The 16,608-nt window shown below is 43.1% G+C and overlaps 1 protein-coding gene across 4 annotated transcripts in view; it reads right to left on the minus strand.

The window, feature by feature from the left end:
• The window catches only part of VWF (von Willebrand factor), a 227,162-nt gene that overhangs the window by 72,193 nt on the left and 138,361 nt on the right, over positions 1 to 16,608 (minus strand). For all 4 annotated transcript variants that reach the window (XR_009155943.1, XR_009155942.1, XM_058189660.1 and 1 more), the window contains exons 30-32: positions 6,104 to 6,247; positions 5,197 to 5,340; positions 703 to 867 (exon numbers count right to left, since the gene is read on the minus strand). Coding sequence is in view for 2 of the 4 variants with exons in the window: in XM_058189660.1 (XP_058045643.1) it covers positions 703 to 867; positions 5,197 to 5,340; positions 6,104 to 6,247 (453 nt within the window). In the remaining 2 variants the exon portion in view is untranslated. The remainder of the gene's footprint in view (positions 1 to 702; positions 868 to 5,196; positions 5,341 to 6,103; positions 6,248 to 16,608) is intronic.

The raw sequence follows: 16,608 nt of genomic DNA on the forward strand, positions 1-16,608 counted from the left end.
GTTTCGCATCCCTCAATGCCACTAGGTAGGTCCTACTATAGGACCTAACTAGTGTCCGGTCAGCCTCAGAACGGCTGGATCTCCAGGCACTCTCTAGGCGTCTTCTCCGGCGTTTCATCTCCCTCAGCTCCTCGGAGAACCAAGGAGCCGGTTGAGACCTGCACCGGGTCAGAGGCCGCAAAGGCACGACACGGTCCAAAGCTCCAGCCGCGGCCTGTTCCCAGGCCGCGACTAGTTCTTCAGTCGTGCCGCAGGCCAGATTCTCGGATAACGGCCCAAGCTCCGTCAGGAACCTCTCTGGGTCCATCAGGCGCCTGGGACGGAACCAACGCATTGGTTCCGTCTCCCTGTGGTGGTGAGTAGCGGTCCGAAAGTTACTATGATCCGTGCTATAGGTGGCTAGTAGACCGGTGCCTCTATTTTTAAAGAAGGTAGACTGGTGCCTCCCAAAAAACAGCAATTGGTAGACCGGTGCCTCTATTTTTAAAGAAGGTAAACCGGTGCCTCCCAAAAAAAGGCAATTAATAGACCGGTGCCTCTATTTTTAAAAAAGGTAGACTTGAGCTCTCCCAAGTTTTGTATACTTTATTATTTTTATTATTTATTATTATTGGCCATGCCCATTCAGTCACCTGACCACCAATTAAGCCACACCCACAGAACTGGTAGGGAAAATTTTTAGATTTCACCCCTGGGGCTTACCTGCACAAAGCTTCTTCATAAATTCATCACCCAACGTGATCATCGTAGAAAGATCTTCAAAATGTTGCAACTTAATGATCGTGTCTTTAGCAGATGGCCCCACTAAAGCGTTCAGTTGTTCTGCATTATATTTGGTGCCAACGCCAATGGGAAGCAGTGAAACTCCTGGGAAAAACAGGACAGATTGAAATCCTCCTTAATTCAATTTGAACTTCAATACAAGTGTTCAAAAAAAAAAAAAGATGGTTTGGTTAAAATCAGTTTTGACATAATAATAATGATAATTATTTCCATTCTTTATTTTCAGCACAAGATTTCCCCCCCCCCCCTGCTCAGCAGAACAGAATCACGACAAATTGTATTTCAGAAGATTGGGGGGGGGAAAACTTTATTGTAAAGAGCCTATTCTCATTTTATAATGAATTAATGCAGGGGTCTCCAATCTTAGCAACTTTAAGCCTGGAGAACTTCAACTCCCAGAATTCCCCAGCCAGCCCCAGATAAAGTTGCCAAGGTTGGAGACCCCTGAATTAATGTCACTAAAATAATCCTAAATTGATATGTAAATCAGTGGGGATTGACCACTGACAATTTGCCTAAAAAAATTTGCACAATCAAAAACCTAGTTCTGCTGCAAACCACACACACACACACACACACACACAGGCTCTGCGTAACAATAATAATTAGGTCAATCAAGAATTCATCCTTAACTTAAAAGCTGACCCTACATTTTTAAAAAGGAAACAGATTGTAGTTTTTATAAGAAGCTTAATTATCCCTAAAATGCTTAAAGCTGCTCCCAATTTAATTTAATCACGTTTAATCACGGTTCTACCCAAGAGCAGAGGATCAAGGGAAAAAAACCATATAATTTGAAATTCACGTCCAATATCTGATTAAGTATTTGGCAGCTTTATGTCTTTGGCTGCACTCAGAATCTAAATTTATCGTTATCACAGGAATAATATAATTTCACAATTTATCTAGACTAGGGGTGTCAAACTCAAGGCCCGGGAGCTGAATCCCGCACACCAGGTGCTTAAATATGGCCCACAGGAATGCCCTGGAAACAGTGAAGGACCAGCCTGCGGTGCCTCTGCCGGAAAAAACGGAACTTGGGAGGGCTGCATGCTTTCACTGGCAGGGGTTGCAGGAGGCAGTCCTAGCCGAAAACAGAGCTCATGAGGGCCACACACGGCCCCCCAAGCTCCATTTTCCCTGGTAGAGGATTGCAGGAGCCCGTCCCAGCCCAAAACGGAGCTTTGGGAGCCCGTTTTCACTGGCAGAACACTCAGGCCACCACAGGCGCCCCCGACAGGAGTGATGTTGAGCTGGCCACACCCACCCTGGCCACACCCACCCTGACTCCCCTGAGGTCAAACACAACCCTGATGCAGCCCTCAATGAACTTGAGTTTGACACCCCTGATCTAGACTATTTAAAAAGAAAAGAAAAGAAAATTGGCTTATGGACCCATACAGGGTTTTTCAATGCGCTATCAATTTTGGATCCATTTTTGTTCAGTCAATAGTTATAACCACATTTATTTATTTTTTAAACAGAGCTTGTTTTAATGTCTGAAAGTAGACAAAGATGATGGAATTCTCAAGCTGGTCAGCCAGAGCATCGGATAGGATTATGGTCAAGGAAAATCACCAGGCAGGTTTTCCTTCTTTTCAATCCGCTTTAAAAAAAATTCTGATTACCTTGCACAACACAATACGAAGAGGTAATCCTACCTGAAGATTTATACTGGGAGTAGGTGCTGAGGTCACGGCCAGGCTACATGTTACACTATCGGCCACATGTAAATTATGCACGGTGACCTCTTCTCTCTTGCACGGCAACTGCGGAGGTCTGGACTTTGCACAATATTACACAGGAGAAAAGAACCTGTTTTTCCTCCCCTTCAACTATCTACCGTATTTTCCCAAAAATAAGACCCTGTCTTATATATATATTTTTTGCCACCAAAAAAAGGTACCAGGTCTTATTTTGGGGGGTGAATGTCGTCCACTGACTCACATCACTTGTGCACATCACCCCTGGCCTCCTTTTTGCTGTCAGAGGCCTTCAGGAACTTCTTCTGCTACCGGTTCAGACCGGTTCGGGCAAATCGGTAGTAAAAAAATGCTACTAGTTCGGGCGAACCAATATTTCCAACAATCAGCTGTGACACGTGATTTATATTAGCTAGAATCATCGGATTTCCTCCTTTCTAGCTAATCTAAATCATGTGGCACAGCGGATTCCCCCCCCCTCACTGTTCTACTTCCCTTCGGAGATTCGGAAGTGTTGTGACTCGTCCTCCCTCCTCTCCTCAGCCGGGCCCCTCCCGTCTCCAACCAGGCCTGTTATCAGACTCCGAGTCTGATAATGAAGATGAACGGCCTGTCATGCCTCCAGCCCCCAGCCCTGGCCCCATGCCCGGAGACGATTCCAGGAGTGAAAGGAGTAGCCCAATAAATCTCACTCATACAGCGTGTGTTCCTTTGGCTCAGCCATCAGAGCAGGAAGCCAGCCAGGTATTGGAATTGCTTGGGCCTACTCCTTTTGACCCCTCCCTTTCCCAGACAGCAGATCCAGCTGAAGACAATTCAAAGTGGGAGGACCCTCACTTCCGGAGATCTGAGAGGCGACGCCAGCAGAAGGAAGGGTGGGGCAGGCCTGGATAAATGCTGAGTCATGGAGCCACACCCCACAGCCTATACAAAGGACCCGCTTTTGGCATTCCAACCTTGAATCAAGCAAAGTCTTATCCAGTTTGCTGAAACAAGACTCTATTACTGAAGTCGCAACTTGGACTCCTACCTGCCCTGATAAACCTCGAAGGAACTTGGGAAGCTGCAGAGGCTTCGTTGCCAAGTTTGTTACGGACTTCCTTGACTCGTTCGTCGGAGTGGGGGGGGACACACAACAGGAAGGCTTCAAAATATTCCTTTTTTAGCGCTGCAAGGGCGTACCTCAGGCGTGCATGCGTGCAAAGGGCGCATGCAGGCATAAAGCACGCGCTTGGTAGCAGACTCACAGAACCGGTAGCAGACTTCAGAGGATTTCACCGCTGTTCTTCAGCTTCGGATAGTTGCAGCCGGGCCTCGGACACCTTGGCCCATTTCTTCTGCAGCCAGCAAGGCTTTCCGGAAGGCCTTTGTAGCTGATAACAGAGCTCCAGATCAAGAGGTTAGAGAGGCCTTCAGGAAAGGTCTTTAGGAAAGCCTTGCTGGCTGTAGAAGAAAATGGCCCGATGTATGCGAGGCCTGGCTGCAACTATCTGAAGATAAGTAGTAGGGCAGCTTCACCACCCCTATCCCTACCCTAGCTTAATTTTTACCTGTGCACCCTGGAGTGGATGGGGGTCTTAACTGGGGCTTATTTTGGAGGTAAGGCTTATATTGGGTGCATGTGTAAAAATCAAACTAGGACTTACTTTTTGAGTAGGTCATATTTTCAGGGAACCACAGTACCTCGTTGTTCCCCCCAGAGGAACTCAGTCTTGGTTAACTGCTGTAGGCTGTCTTACTGGATGCAACGCACAGAACACAAAGCGACAAAGCCAGAAAGCGTCTCTCAGAAAGCCTCTGGTGGCTCAACAGACTAACGCAGTCTGTTATTAACAGCAGCTGCTTGCAGTTATTGCAGGTTCAAGTCCCACCAGGCCCAAGGTTGACTCAGCCTTCCATCCTTTATAAGGTAGGTAAAATGAGGACCCAGATTGTTGGGGGCAATAAAAGTTGACTTTGTATATAATATACAAATAGGATGAAGACTATTGCTTGACATAGTGTAAGCCGCCCTGAGTCTTCGGAGAAGGGCGGGATATAAATGCAAATAAATTTTTTTTAAAAAAAAGCCAGAGAAAGAGACTTTTGCACGAAACGTGAGGTATTTCCTCCCTTTCTCCACTGAAAAAGATCTTTCTCCCGGGAGTGTCTTGAAAAACAATCACAGGTGCTGAAAAAATGTAATCTCTACTCTTAACCCCTATAGACCCAGGAACACAGACATGTATACAGGCAGTCCTGGACTTACAACCATTCCTTTAATGACCATTACAATGGCACTGAATAAGTGACTTATGGCCGTTTTTCACACTTATGACCATTGCAGCATCCGCACTGTCGCGTGATCAAAATTCAGGCACTTTGGCAACTGTCTCGTATTTATGAGGGTCGCAGTGTCCCGGGGTCATGTGATCTCCTTTTACGACCTTCTGACAAGAAAAGTCAATGGGAGAAGCCTGATTCACTTAACAACCGTGTTACTAACTTAAAAGACCCAAAAGGGGTCTTAGGAAACAGAAATTTTGGATTCAGTTATAGTCGTAAGTCAAGAACTACCTGTATGGACTTCTGGGATATCAAACCATGTATAAAGCAGTATACATACAGTTTCAGTAACAAAACAACAGGGGAACTTAATATCCCACAAGCTGGAGGTATGTTTCCAAAATATCATTGCACTATAAAAGTAATGGTAAAATAACAAATTTACTATTGGCTCTTGCAGAATACACAGCAGCTTCCACAGCGTCCTTTGAGGTGCCTGCCACAATAACCACGGCCGTTTTGGATGCATTGGGTCGTCCTCCGTTGGCTTCGGAAATGGCATGCTGAACCATGAAGTCTATTGCTTCCCCTGGAAATAATACAGAACAAGCATAGCTTATGACCGCCCTGAGTCCTTCGGGAGATAGGGCGGTATATAAATACGATCAAATAAATAAATAAATAAATGAGCGGAAGTAAAGAACAAGAAAAGATCAAGAAAATAGACTAGACTAGACTAGACAATGGAATGAGAACAGAACAGAACAGAACAGAACAGAACAGAATAGAATAGAATAGAAAATATGGAATGGAATGGAATGGAATGGAATGGAATGGAATGGAATGGAATGGAATAGAATAGAATAGAATAGAATAGAAAATATGGAATGGAATAGAATAGAATAGAATAGAATAGAATAGAATAGAATAGAATAGAATAGAATAGAATAGAATAGAATAGAATAGAATAGAATAGAATATATGGAATGGAAAAGAACAGAACAGAACAGAAAATATGGAGTGGAACGGAACAGAACAGAGCAGAACAGAGCAGAACACCCTGTTTCCTCCAAAATAAGACATCCCCTGATAATAAGCCCAATCGGGCTTTTGAGCGCATGGCAATAATTTCAGGGTTTAAAAAAAAAATAAGACAGGGTCTTATTTTCAGGAAAACACGATAGTTCTTTATTGGCCAAGTGTGATTGAACACACAAGGAACTTGTTTCCGGTGCAGAAGCTCTCAATGTGCACACATACAACAACAAAGTGATAAGTAGTTCAATAAACTTTCTTAGAACTGATAAAAGCAAAACCTTTGCCCTATCATGGGAGACCAGAGAAGATGATACCTAGCTTGCTTGGGCCTTCCTCTCTTTGATGAATGGAGTCCACTTTTTTCAGAAGGTTTGCTTTTTCCTGGTCTACGTTCCATGGAATTTCCAGAGAGTTCACTTTTCCATATTGAAGTACTGCAACTTGAGTTGAAGAATGACCTGGGGAGGAAGCCAAAAGTTTCAGGGATCAAGAAATTAAAAAGTTTGGATTAAAACTTGCTTATGGCTACGAGATCTCAAAGTCAAAAGAGAAGACACCTTTGTATATCGGTTGACATGAAATGCATATTCATGTTGATGACCATTTTTGGTCACTTGACCCCAACAACCTCAGATTATACTTTTAGATGAGTTTTATATAATTTTTTTTTTTGCTTTCACTGCAGTATAATATTCTTGAAAATCTTCTGTGCTACTTGTATATCACAGAAGCACAGTGCCACCTGAAGTTGGGAAACAATTTTGCCCACCTAAAAAAAAACACCCAAACAGTAATAGAACTGGAGAAAGAACAGAGTAAATAATGTGTTCCAGATTTTGTACTCCCAATACAACACAAGCTATATAACCAAGTTCCTTGGTGGGTTATAGATGATCCTAACTTTCCTATGCATTTGAAACGATACGTCAAGGAGACGTTCATCTGGTTAGAATAGAATAACAGAGTTGGAAGGGACTTCGGAGGCCTTCTAGTCCAACCCCCTGCTTAGGCAGGAAACCGTACACCACTTCAGACAAATGGTTATCCAACTTCTTCTTAAAAACGTCCAGTGTTGGAGCATTCACAACTTCTGGAGGCAAGTCGTTCCACTGATTAATTGTTCTCACTGTCAGGAAATTTTTCCTTAGTTGCTTCTCTCCTTGATGAGTTTCCACACATTGCTTCTTGTCCTGCCCTCAGGTGCTTTGGAGAATAGCTTCACTCCCTCTTCTTTGTGGCAACCCCTGAGATATTGGAACACTGCTATCATGTCACCCCTACTCCTTCTTTACATCAAACTAGACATGCTCAGTTTCTGCAACTGTTCTTCATATGTTTTAGCCTCCAGTCCCCTAATTATCTTTGTTGCTCTTCTCTGCACTTTTTCTAGAGTCTCAATGCGTGGAATGCACTACCTGACTCTCTAGTTTCTTCCCCAAACCCCCAAAACTTTAACCTAAGACTGTCTACTGTTGACCTCACCCCATTCCTAAGAGGTCTGTAAGGGGCGTGCATAAGAGCACCCGTGTGCCTACCGTTCCTGTCCTAATATTCCTTTTTTACTTACTCTTTTCATGTATCCAAATTATGTTTATACTTTTACCTGTTATCTTTTTTTTTTATTATTTACATTTATATCCCGCCCTTCTCCGAAGACTCAGGGCGGCTTACAGTGTGTAAGGCATCTTATATATGATTGACAAATAAATAAATTAATTAAATTAAATAAATGAATAAGTATCTTTCCCCTGCCACGCCCACCAAGCCGCACCACGCCCACCAAGTCGCGCCCACAGAACCGGTTGTAAAAAAATTTTAATCCCACCACTGCTTCGAAGTATTTGAAAGTAGGGAGGAACTATGGAAAGCTACAAAGAGCCCAAACTGGATGGAACCAACCAAGGAGTTGGCACATGGGACTGGCAAAAGCTGGGAAATATGGAAATCATTGAATAGACTGTGCTTGGGTACAACAAGATCCAGAGACACTCTGAACAAATGGGGCTATCCTGTTGCTTCTGTTTTTTGTTACTGTGGTGACATGCAGACAACACCACTTATGTACACTTGTCCTTTGTGCCCCAATCAGGGTAGATATGAGGGCCTCATGGCAGCACAACAGAATGCAATTAATGTTAATGCTAACACATTCCCTAAAATACATATTTTGGCCAACAATATAGCATAATTATCTGCATGTAACTAAGTATACATATATTCACATCCCCAAGCGACACACCTCTGGTCACACTACAAGCATTCCAGTTGTCGGTTTCAATTTAGTTTGCTACCGGTTTGCTCCTGCGTGCATGCCCACAACACTTCCGCGCATGTGCAGAAGCCTCTGGGCGAGTGGGTGGAGCCTCCTGCCACCGCCACTTACCGGTTCGCCCGATCTGGGGTGAACCAGTAGCAACCACCACTGGCGCATTCCTTACAGATTTAACCATAAACACTTTTAAACATACAAAGGGCATCTGGCTCCCTGTTGAAACATTCGCTAAGCATGCCGTTTAATTTTTATGCATGCTTTTTCCTGCATCGTATACCACCCAGCAACCAACTTTACAATATTTGCAAAAAAAGCTGTTCATAACCGAAGCTCACAATCTCACGCACAAAGTCAACAAAGGTGCAGCCCGCTTTGTTTCTCAATGACGTGGGATAAGATCTAAACCATGATTTGTGCCTGCCACAAATCTGCCATGCACTTCCCAATCGTGGCTCGGTGTCGCTTCTAATAGCCAATGCCATACCATCCTTTAAAATTCTGACAGATAGCAATAGCAATAGCACTTATATACCGCTTCACAGTGCTTGACAGCCCTCTCTAAGCAGTTTACAGAGTCAGCCTCTTGCCCCCGACAATCTGGGTCCTCATTTTACACACCTCAGAAGGATGGAAGGCTGAGTCAACCTTGAGCTTGGTGAGATTTGAACTGCTGAACTGCAGCCGGCAGTCAGCAGAAGTAGCCTGCAGTACTGCACTCTGACCACTGCCCCACCTGGGCTCTTTATTCAGATGCAGTCTTTATTCATACATTCAACTAGTTACGTAGCCACTCCCTAAGCAAACCATGGCTATATTTTAACATATTTCTCCTGTTATGCCATCAATACCAGCACCAGCCTCACAGTTTTTTTCAACATTCGCAAGGCGTTTATGATTTCATCCTTTTTCCCCCTTTGATGTTAAAATTAACACATGCTTCAATGCCACCCTTTAGCATTTCATTAGCATTTACCACGCAAGGATCTAAAATACTCCTGCATTGCCTCATTTCCATTTCGTGCCAAAAACATTTCATCATTTTGATCCATGCTTCCATCCGAAACAATGAAGGGCTTATTGTTTAAGTCCTTTTCCAAACATTCTTTTTTAATTTCCACCAAAATCCATTTGCTTTTTTTTTTCCTGCCTCTTGGAATTTAACTGTTCTCTGTGCTCTTTGACTGTAGTCTTTGCTATTGCAGTAATAAGGTAGGAGATGTCCAGGCTGAGCTCAAGGGAAGAGTCAAGAGTATCATCAGTCTTGAGTCTCTGCAAGAGAACTAAGTCCAGCTTTCCTTGAATTTTGCTGTCTCTTATTTACCGCCAAGTTGCCTTGACTGTTAGTAGTTCCGATTCTTTAGAGAGCTAGCATGGAATAAACTAGTACTCATTTGAACAACCCCAGTTCCTGATATCTTGCACCTGAAATTTATTATTAAAAGCTCCTTTTTTATAATCCTATAAACCCTATAACCCTATAATCCTGGATGGAGCTGAGTGTTTACTGGCTGGATGCCCTTCCTGACGCCTATGCGAAATTCACAGCATTTTTGTTTCTTTGCGCTCTAAGAGAGAAATATCTGCCTCTATCTAGGATTGAACTTTCAACCTTCTGAGTGGGAGGTGAACGTCTTCACCACTAGGCCACCTTGTCGCTTATTTATTATTCTTTATCTACACAGCAAACAGTCTATTTTTTCCTCACTTTTTTGCAACCACACTTCCATCTGTGCATTTTCCATCTCATCCACAGTCTCTTTCACTTCATCATTCCACCAAGCAAAAGAAAAAACAAACAATTAGAAATGCAGCACAAATCTGTCAGCAGGATTGCAACTGATAACCTGTAGTTGTATGGCACCAAAAGCACAATGAAAAAGAGAGCCTGATTACCAGATGCCATTTCTACTATTGACTTCTATGTTTCTCCCTACTCTACTTCCTCAAGTACTTCGACCAACGCAATGAGCAGAGCTTGCCAAGGTCATGCTGCTCCCAGATGGCTGGGCTTCTAAGAAGAATTCTATGTTCCAGTTTTGAGAATATGCCTGGAGTCCAGAACATCTCCCACACAACTGGAACTATCTTGCCAAATGGGCACATCTGGTCATCCAAGCATGATCAAAAGCAGGATCTGGCTTTCTGAAGGCCCTGATTACCAAGCAAATCAGCTTGGTTTTGAGGTTCTAACAGATTCACAGATTCACAGAGTTGGAAGGGACCTTGTAGCAGTGGTGAAATCCAAATTCTTTTACTACCAGTTCTGTGGGTGTGGCTTAGTGGGTGTGGCAGGAGAAGGATACTGCAAAATCCCCATTCCCTCCCCAGTCCTGGGGGAAGGATATTGCAAAATCTCCATTCCCACCCCAGTCTGGGGTCAGCCAGAGGTGGTATTTGCTGGTTCTCCAAACTACTCAAAATTTCCGCTACCGGTTCTCCAGAACCTGTCAGAACCTGCTGGATTTCATCCCTGCCTTGTAGGTCATCTGCTCCAACCCCCCACCCAAGCAGGAGACCCTACACCATTTCTGACAAATGGCAGTCCAGTCTCTTCTTGAAAGCTTCCAGTGACGAAGTTCCCACAACCTCTGAAGGCAACTTCTGTTCCATGGGTTGATTGCTCTCACTGTCAGAAAATTTTTCCTTATTTCCAGGTTGAAAATTTCCTTGTTCAGTTTCCATCCATTATTCCTTATCTGGCCTTCAGCTGCCTTGGAAAATAGGTTGACCTCTTCCTCTCTGCGACACCCCCTCAAATATTGGAAGACTGCTATTATGTCTCCCCTGGTCCTTCTCTTCACTAGACTAGCCATGCCCAGTTCCTGCAACTGTTCTTCATATGTTTTAGTCTCCAGTCCCCTCATCACCTTGGTTGCTCTTCTCTGCACTTATTGTCTGTCTATTATTAACACAGCTGCTTGCAATTACTGCAAGTTCAAGTCCCACCAGGCCCAAGGTTGACTCAGCCTTCCATCCTTTATAAGGTAGGTAAAATGAGGACCCAGATTGTTGGGGGCAATAAAAGTTGACTTTGTATATAATATACAAATGGATGAAGACTATTGCTTTAAACTGTGTAAGCCGCCCTGAGTCTTCAGAGAAGGGCGGGATATAAATTCAAATAAAAAAAATATATATGTAACTGGAGTGTGATTGAATGTACAAAAAAAGTATACATGGGAGGGTTACTCAAGAGCTTTCTGGTCTGAAGGAAGCCAGTTCATTGGATTGGGGTAATTGCCTGAGAATCGTGGTTACAATGGGGTCTATTCTCAGCCTCTTTAAGAGGGGCAAATAACTAAGGCAAAATATCAGCAAATAGCCCGAGCCTGTAAAGATGATGTGAGGAAAGCTAAGGCTCACAATGAACAAAGGCTAGCGACAAAAGTAAAAAATAACAAAAAAAGCTTCTTCCAACATGTTAAAAACAAGAAAAAAGTCAAGGTAACAATTGGCCCATTGCTGGGAGAAAGTGGCAAGAAGATGACAAGCAACAGGGAGAAAGCAGATCTACTTAACTCATATTTTGCATCTGTCTTTACACAAAAGGAAAAAACAATCCAACCCATCAAAAACAACACTACAAAAAACAGATTAGAAACACAAGTTAAAATAGGGAAGAAAATGGTAAGTGAACACCTGTCTACCTTAGACGAGTTCAAATCACCAGGACCGGATAGATTACACTCCAAGGTTCTGAAGGAACTGGCAGACGTGATTTCAGAACCACTGAACTATATTTTTCAAAGATCCTGGAGCACAGGGGAGCTGCCAGAGGACTGGAAAAGAGCTGATGTAGTTCCCATCTTCAAAAAAGGAAAAAAAACAGATCCAGGAAACTACAGACCTATCAGCCTGACCTCAATACCGGGGAAGATTCTGGAAAAGATAATCAAGCAACGAATCACCGAACACCTAGAAGCAAACAAAGTAATAACCAAAAGCCAACATGGGTTTGTCAAAAACAGATCATGCCAGACTAATCTTATCGCATTCTTTGACAAAATGACAAAATTAGTAGACCAGAGGAATGCTGTTGATATAATTTACTTGGACTTCAGTAAAGCATTTGATAAAGTAGACCATAACCTACTACTAGATAAAGTAGAAAAATGTGGGTTAGACAGCACCACCACCAGATGGATTCGTAACTGGCTGACCAACCGCACTCAATGTGTAGTCCTCAACGGAACTACATCCACATGGAGGGAAGTATGCAGTGGAGTACCCCAAGGCTCTGTTTTAGGCCCAGTACTCTTCAACATCTTCATCAATGACTTGGACAAGGGGATAGATGGGGAACTCATCAAATTTGCAGATGACACCAAGCTGGCAGGAATAGCCAACACTCCAGAAGATAGGCTCAAGTTACAGAAAGATCTTGACAGACTTGAACATTGGGCGCTATCTAACAAAATGAAATTCAACAGTGAAAAAAGTAAGGTTCTACATTTAGACAAAAAAACCAAAATGCACAGGTACCATATATGGCTCAATAGTATTACCTGTGAGAGGGATATTGGAGTCCTAGTGGATAACTGTAGCTGTAACTGTAGCTGTAACTGTAACTTCCTAGTGGAAGCTGTCGAAGTACTGTCCCGGTGTCTGGAAGCCGTACGGGTCTGGATGGGGAGGAACAGGCTCAAGCTCAATCCCTCCAAGACAGAGTGGCTGTGGATACCAGCACCCCGGTACAGTCAGCTGCAGCCGCGGCTGACTGTTGGGGGCGAGTCATTGGCCCCGATGGAAAGGGTGCGCAACTTGGGCGTTCTCCTGGATGGACGGCTGTCTTTCGAAGACCATTTGACGATCGTCTCCAGGAGAGCTTTTTATCAGGTTCACCTGATTCGCCAGTTGCGCCCCTTCCTGGACCGGGATGCCCTATGCACGGTCACTCATGCTCTCGTGACCTCTCGCTTGGACTATTGCAATGCTCTCTACATGGGGCTCCCCTTGAAGAGCACCCGGAGACTCCAGTTAGTCCAGAATGCAGCTGTGCGGGTGATAGAGGGAGCGGTTCGGAGCTCCCATGTAACACACATCCTGCGCAGACTGCACTGGCTGCCTGTTGTCTTCCGGGTGCGCTTCAAGGTATTGGTGACTACCTTCAAAGCGCTCCATGGCTTAGGACCAGGATATTTACGGAACCGTCAACTGCCATCTTCTATCTCCCAGCGACCGGTGCGTTCTCACAGAGAGGGACTCCTTAGGGTGCCGTCAGCCAAACAATGTCAACTGGCGGCCCCCAGGGGGAGGGCCTTCTCTGTGGGGGCTCCTACCCTGTGGAACGAACTTCCCCCTGGACTTCATCAACTATCCAACCTTTGGACCTTTCGCCGCAAACTTAAAACCTATTTATTTCGTCTAGCTGGACTGGCTTGATTTTAAAATTTTTAATTTGCTTTTATGGGTTTTAAATTTTTGTAAATTTTTATAGGGTGTTACTGTATTTTAAATTTTTGGCCAATTGAATAAGTTTTTTAAGGGGTGTTCTTAATATTATATGTACTGTTCTCTTTGTATTTTATTCTGGCTGTGCACCGCCCTGAGTCCTTCGGGAGAAGGGCGGTATACAAATTAAAATATTATTATTATTATTATTATTATTATTATTATTATTATTATTATTATTATTATTATTATTATTATTATTATTATTATTATTATTATTATTATTAACCATTTAGATATGAGCCAGCAGTGTGCAGCAGCTGCTAAAAAAGCCAACACAGTTCTGGACTGCATAAACAGAGGGATAGAATCAAGATCACGTGAAGTGTTAGTACCACTTTATAATACCTTGGTAAGGCCACACTTGGAATATTGCATCCAGTTTTGGTCGCCACGATGTAAAAAAGATGTTGAGACTCTAGAAAGAGTGCAGAGAAGAGCAACAAAGATGATTAGGGGACTGGAGGCTAAAACATATGAAGAACGGTTGCAGGAACTGGGTATGTCTAGTTTAACAAAAAGAAGGACTAGGGGAGACATGATAGCTGTGTTCCAATATCTCAGGGGTTGCCACAAAGAAGAGGGAGTCGGGCTGTTCTCCAAAGCACCTGAGGGTAGAACAAGAAGCAATGGGTGGAAACTGATCAAAGAAAGAAGCAACTTAGAACTAAGGAGAACTTTCCTGACAGTTAGAACAATTAATAAGTGGAATGACTTGCCTGCAGAAGTTGTGAATGCTCCAACACTGGAAATTTTTAAGAAAATGTTGGATAACCATCTGACTGAGATGGTGTAGGGTTTCCTGCCTGGGCAGGGGGTTGGACTAGAAGGCCTCCAAGGTTCCTTCCAATTCTGTTGTTATGTTATGTTATGTTATGTTATGTTATGTTATGTTATGTTATGTTATGTTATGTTATGTTATGTTATGTTATGTTATGTTATGTTATGTTATGTTATGTTATGTTATGTTATGTTATGTTATGTTATGTTATGTTATGTTATGTTATGTTATGTTATGTTATGTTAATGCGAAAGAAGGTGGACGAAACAGGTCTGGAGATGGCAGATATAGAAATGGTCAAGACTCAGGCCAACATCTCCTGCCCCAAAGCTGTCTTAGCCCTCCAGAACCATGACAATGACGACTTCGTCAACGCCATCATGGAGCTGACCATGTCTGATGGGATGATGCCCAGCCCAGAGCATCCACCCCCTGCCTCAGTCCCCCTCGCACTTCCATATAGACGGCTGGTTGCCCATAGTCGATACATCAGTTAGGAACATGCAAAGATTTTACTCCCTGATTCTTCTACACCAAGGATGCTCTCTCGCTAAATAGAATAGAATAGAATAGAATAGAATAGAATAGAATAGAATAGAATAGAATAGAATAGAATAGAATAGAATAGAATAGAATTCTTTATTGGCCAAGTGTGATTGGACGCACAAGGAATTTGTCTTGGTGCATATGCTCTCAGTGTACATAAAAGAAAAGATACATGGTATCTTTTATAATATAAATTTTATAATATACATGGTATATTGACTCCTGCTGCACCCAAAAAAATAAAAAAAAAGTATATATGGAATAAGCATGATGTTATATTGTATCTACACAAAAGAAAAAGTGTTAGAAAAGTATGTACCAGACTAGTCTCACCATGTCTAATGTTTTTAAATTGTATATTTAATAAAACTTTTTTGAAAAAAAAAGATTTCTTTATGCTTGCTCAGCTGTCCTCTTGATAGTACAAACCCTTGACTTCCTCTATTAGTTTAAGGATTGCATGATGCGTATGAGGCAATGAATGTCGAATGACCTTGCCTTTGGTTATTTTTACTGTTTTTCCACACTCTCTACTCTGGAGACACATATTTTCTTTTTTTTTTTAAAAAAAAGAAGTTGTACCTTTCTATTTGTTAATCAACAAAAAGCTTTCTATAGTAGCGGCTTGAAGATTAACAAATTAATACCTGCAGAAATGGGTTCCCTTTCCAAAAGCTTTTAAGGTTAGCAAATAAATTATTCCTCCAAGTGCCAGAAAATGTTTCTGGGTTTTTGTTGCATCAAAATAAGACAGCTACACAACTGAGATTTGCGGCTAATCCAAGTGACCCAAAGAGTCAATGCAAAAAATATCTGTTCTCTGTTTTGGCACTTCATCGGAGTACCAAATAAGGAAGATGTAACTTTCAGCTCCAAGGAACTGTTGTCCTTGGCACAGAAATAGTCTTTGCATTAGGAAGGCTGCAAGAACCAGAAGTGACTCTGAAGAGCAAGGCCCTTGCAATAGCAAAACAATAGCATTTACACTTCTTTACCGCTTCGTAATGATTTACAACAGGGTAGTGGTGAAATCCAATTTTTTTTACTACCGGTTCTGTGGGCGTGGCTTGGTGGGCGTGGCAGGGGAAGGATATTGCAAAATCTCCATTCCCACCCCACTTTGGGTGCCGCTACCGTTCTTCGAACTGCTCAAACTTTCTGCTACCCGTTCTCCAGAATGTCAAGGTTCCAGAAAAACCTCTTCTGCATAAAAAAATACTCTGAAGCCATTGTCTTTCAAAGTTCTTTACTAGCATAAGGAAACTGGCACACGATGAGTGAAATTCCAAAACTGAAACTTCCGGATTCTTTTCTCAGTTATACAAACCCCAAGAGTCCCACCCCACTAACCCCTTTGCCCGTCACATGGTCGAAGGTTCTTCCACTTTATTCAAAACCTCTTCTTGCCACTCCTTCTGCAGATGTGAACACAATCCGACCCTGACCGCTTGAAGAATGTAACTATACCCATCACCCCCCATTCTTCCCCTCAGGGGAGAAATTTGGCAGTGTCTGGAAACCTACGGCCTAGTATGGTTTCCAGGCTTGACACAGAACCTGTCAGAACCTGCTGGATTTCACCCCTGCATCAGGGGTGTCAAACTCAATTTCATTGAGGGCCGCATCAGGGTTGTGCTTGGGGGGGGGCACAGGGGGGAGCGCATGGCCAGGGTGGGTGTGGCCAGCTCAATGTCACTCATGTCAGGTGTGCCCAAGTGCTTTGCCAGTGAAGATGGGCTCCTGAGCTCCGTTTTTGGCTGCGACGGCCT

This window comes from Ahaetulla prasina, chromosome 7, assembly GCF_028640845.1.
Source record: "Ahaetulla prasina isolate Xishuangbanna chromosome 7, ASM2864084v1, whole genome shotgun sequence".
NCBI classification, from domain to species: domain Eukaryota; kingdom Metazoa; phylum Chordata; class Lepidosauria; order Squamata; family Colubridae; genus Ahaetulla; species Ahaetulla prasina.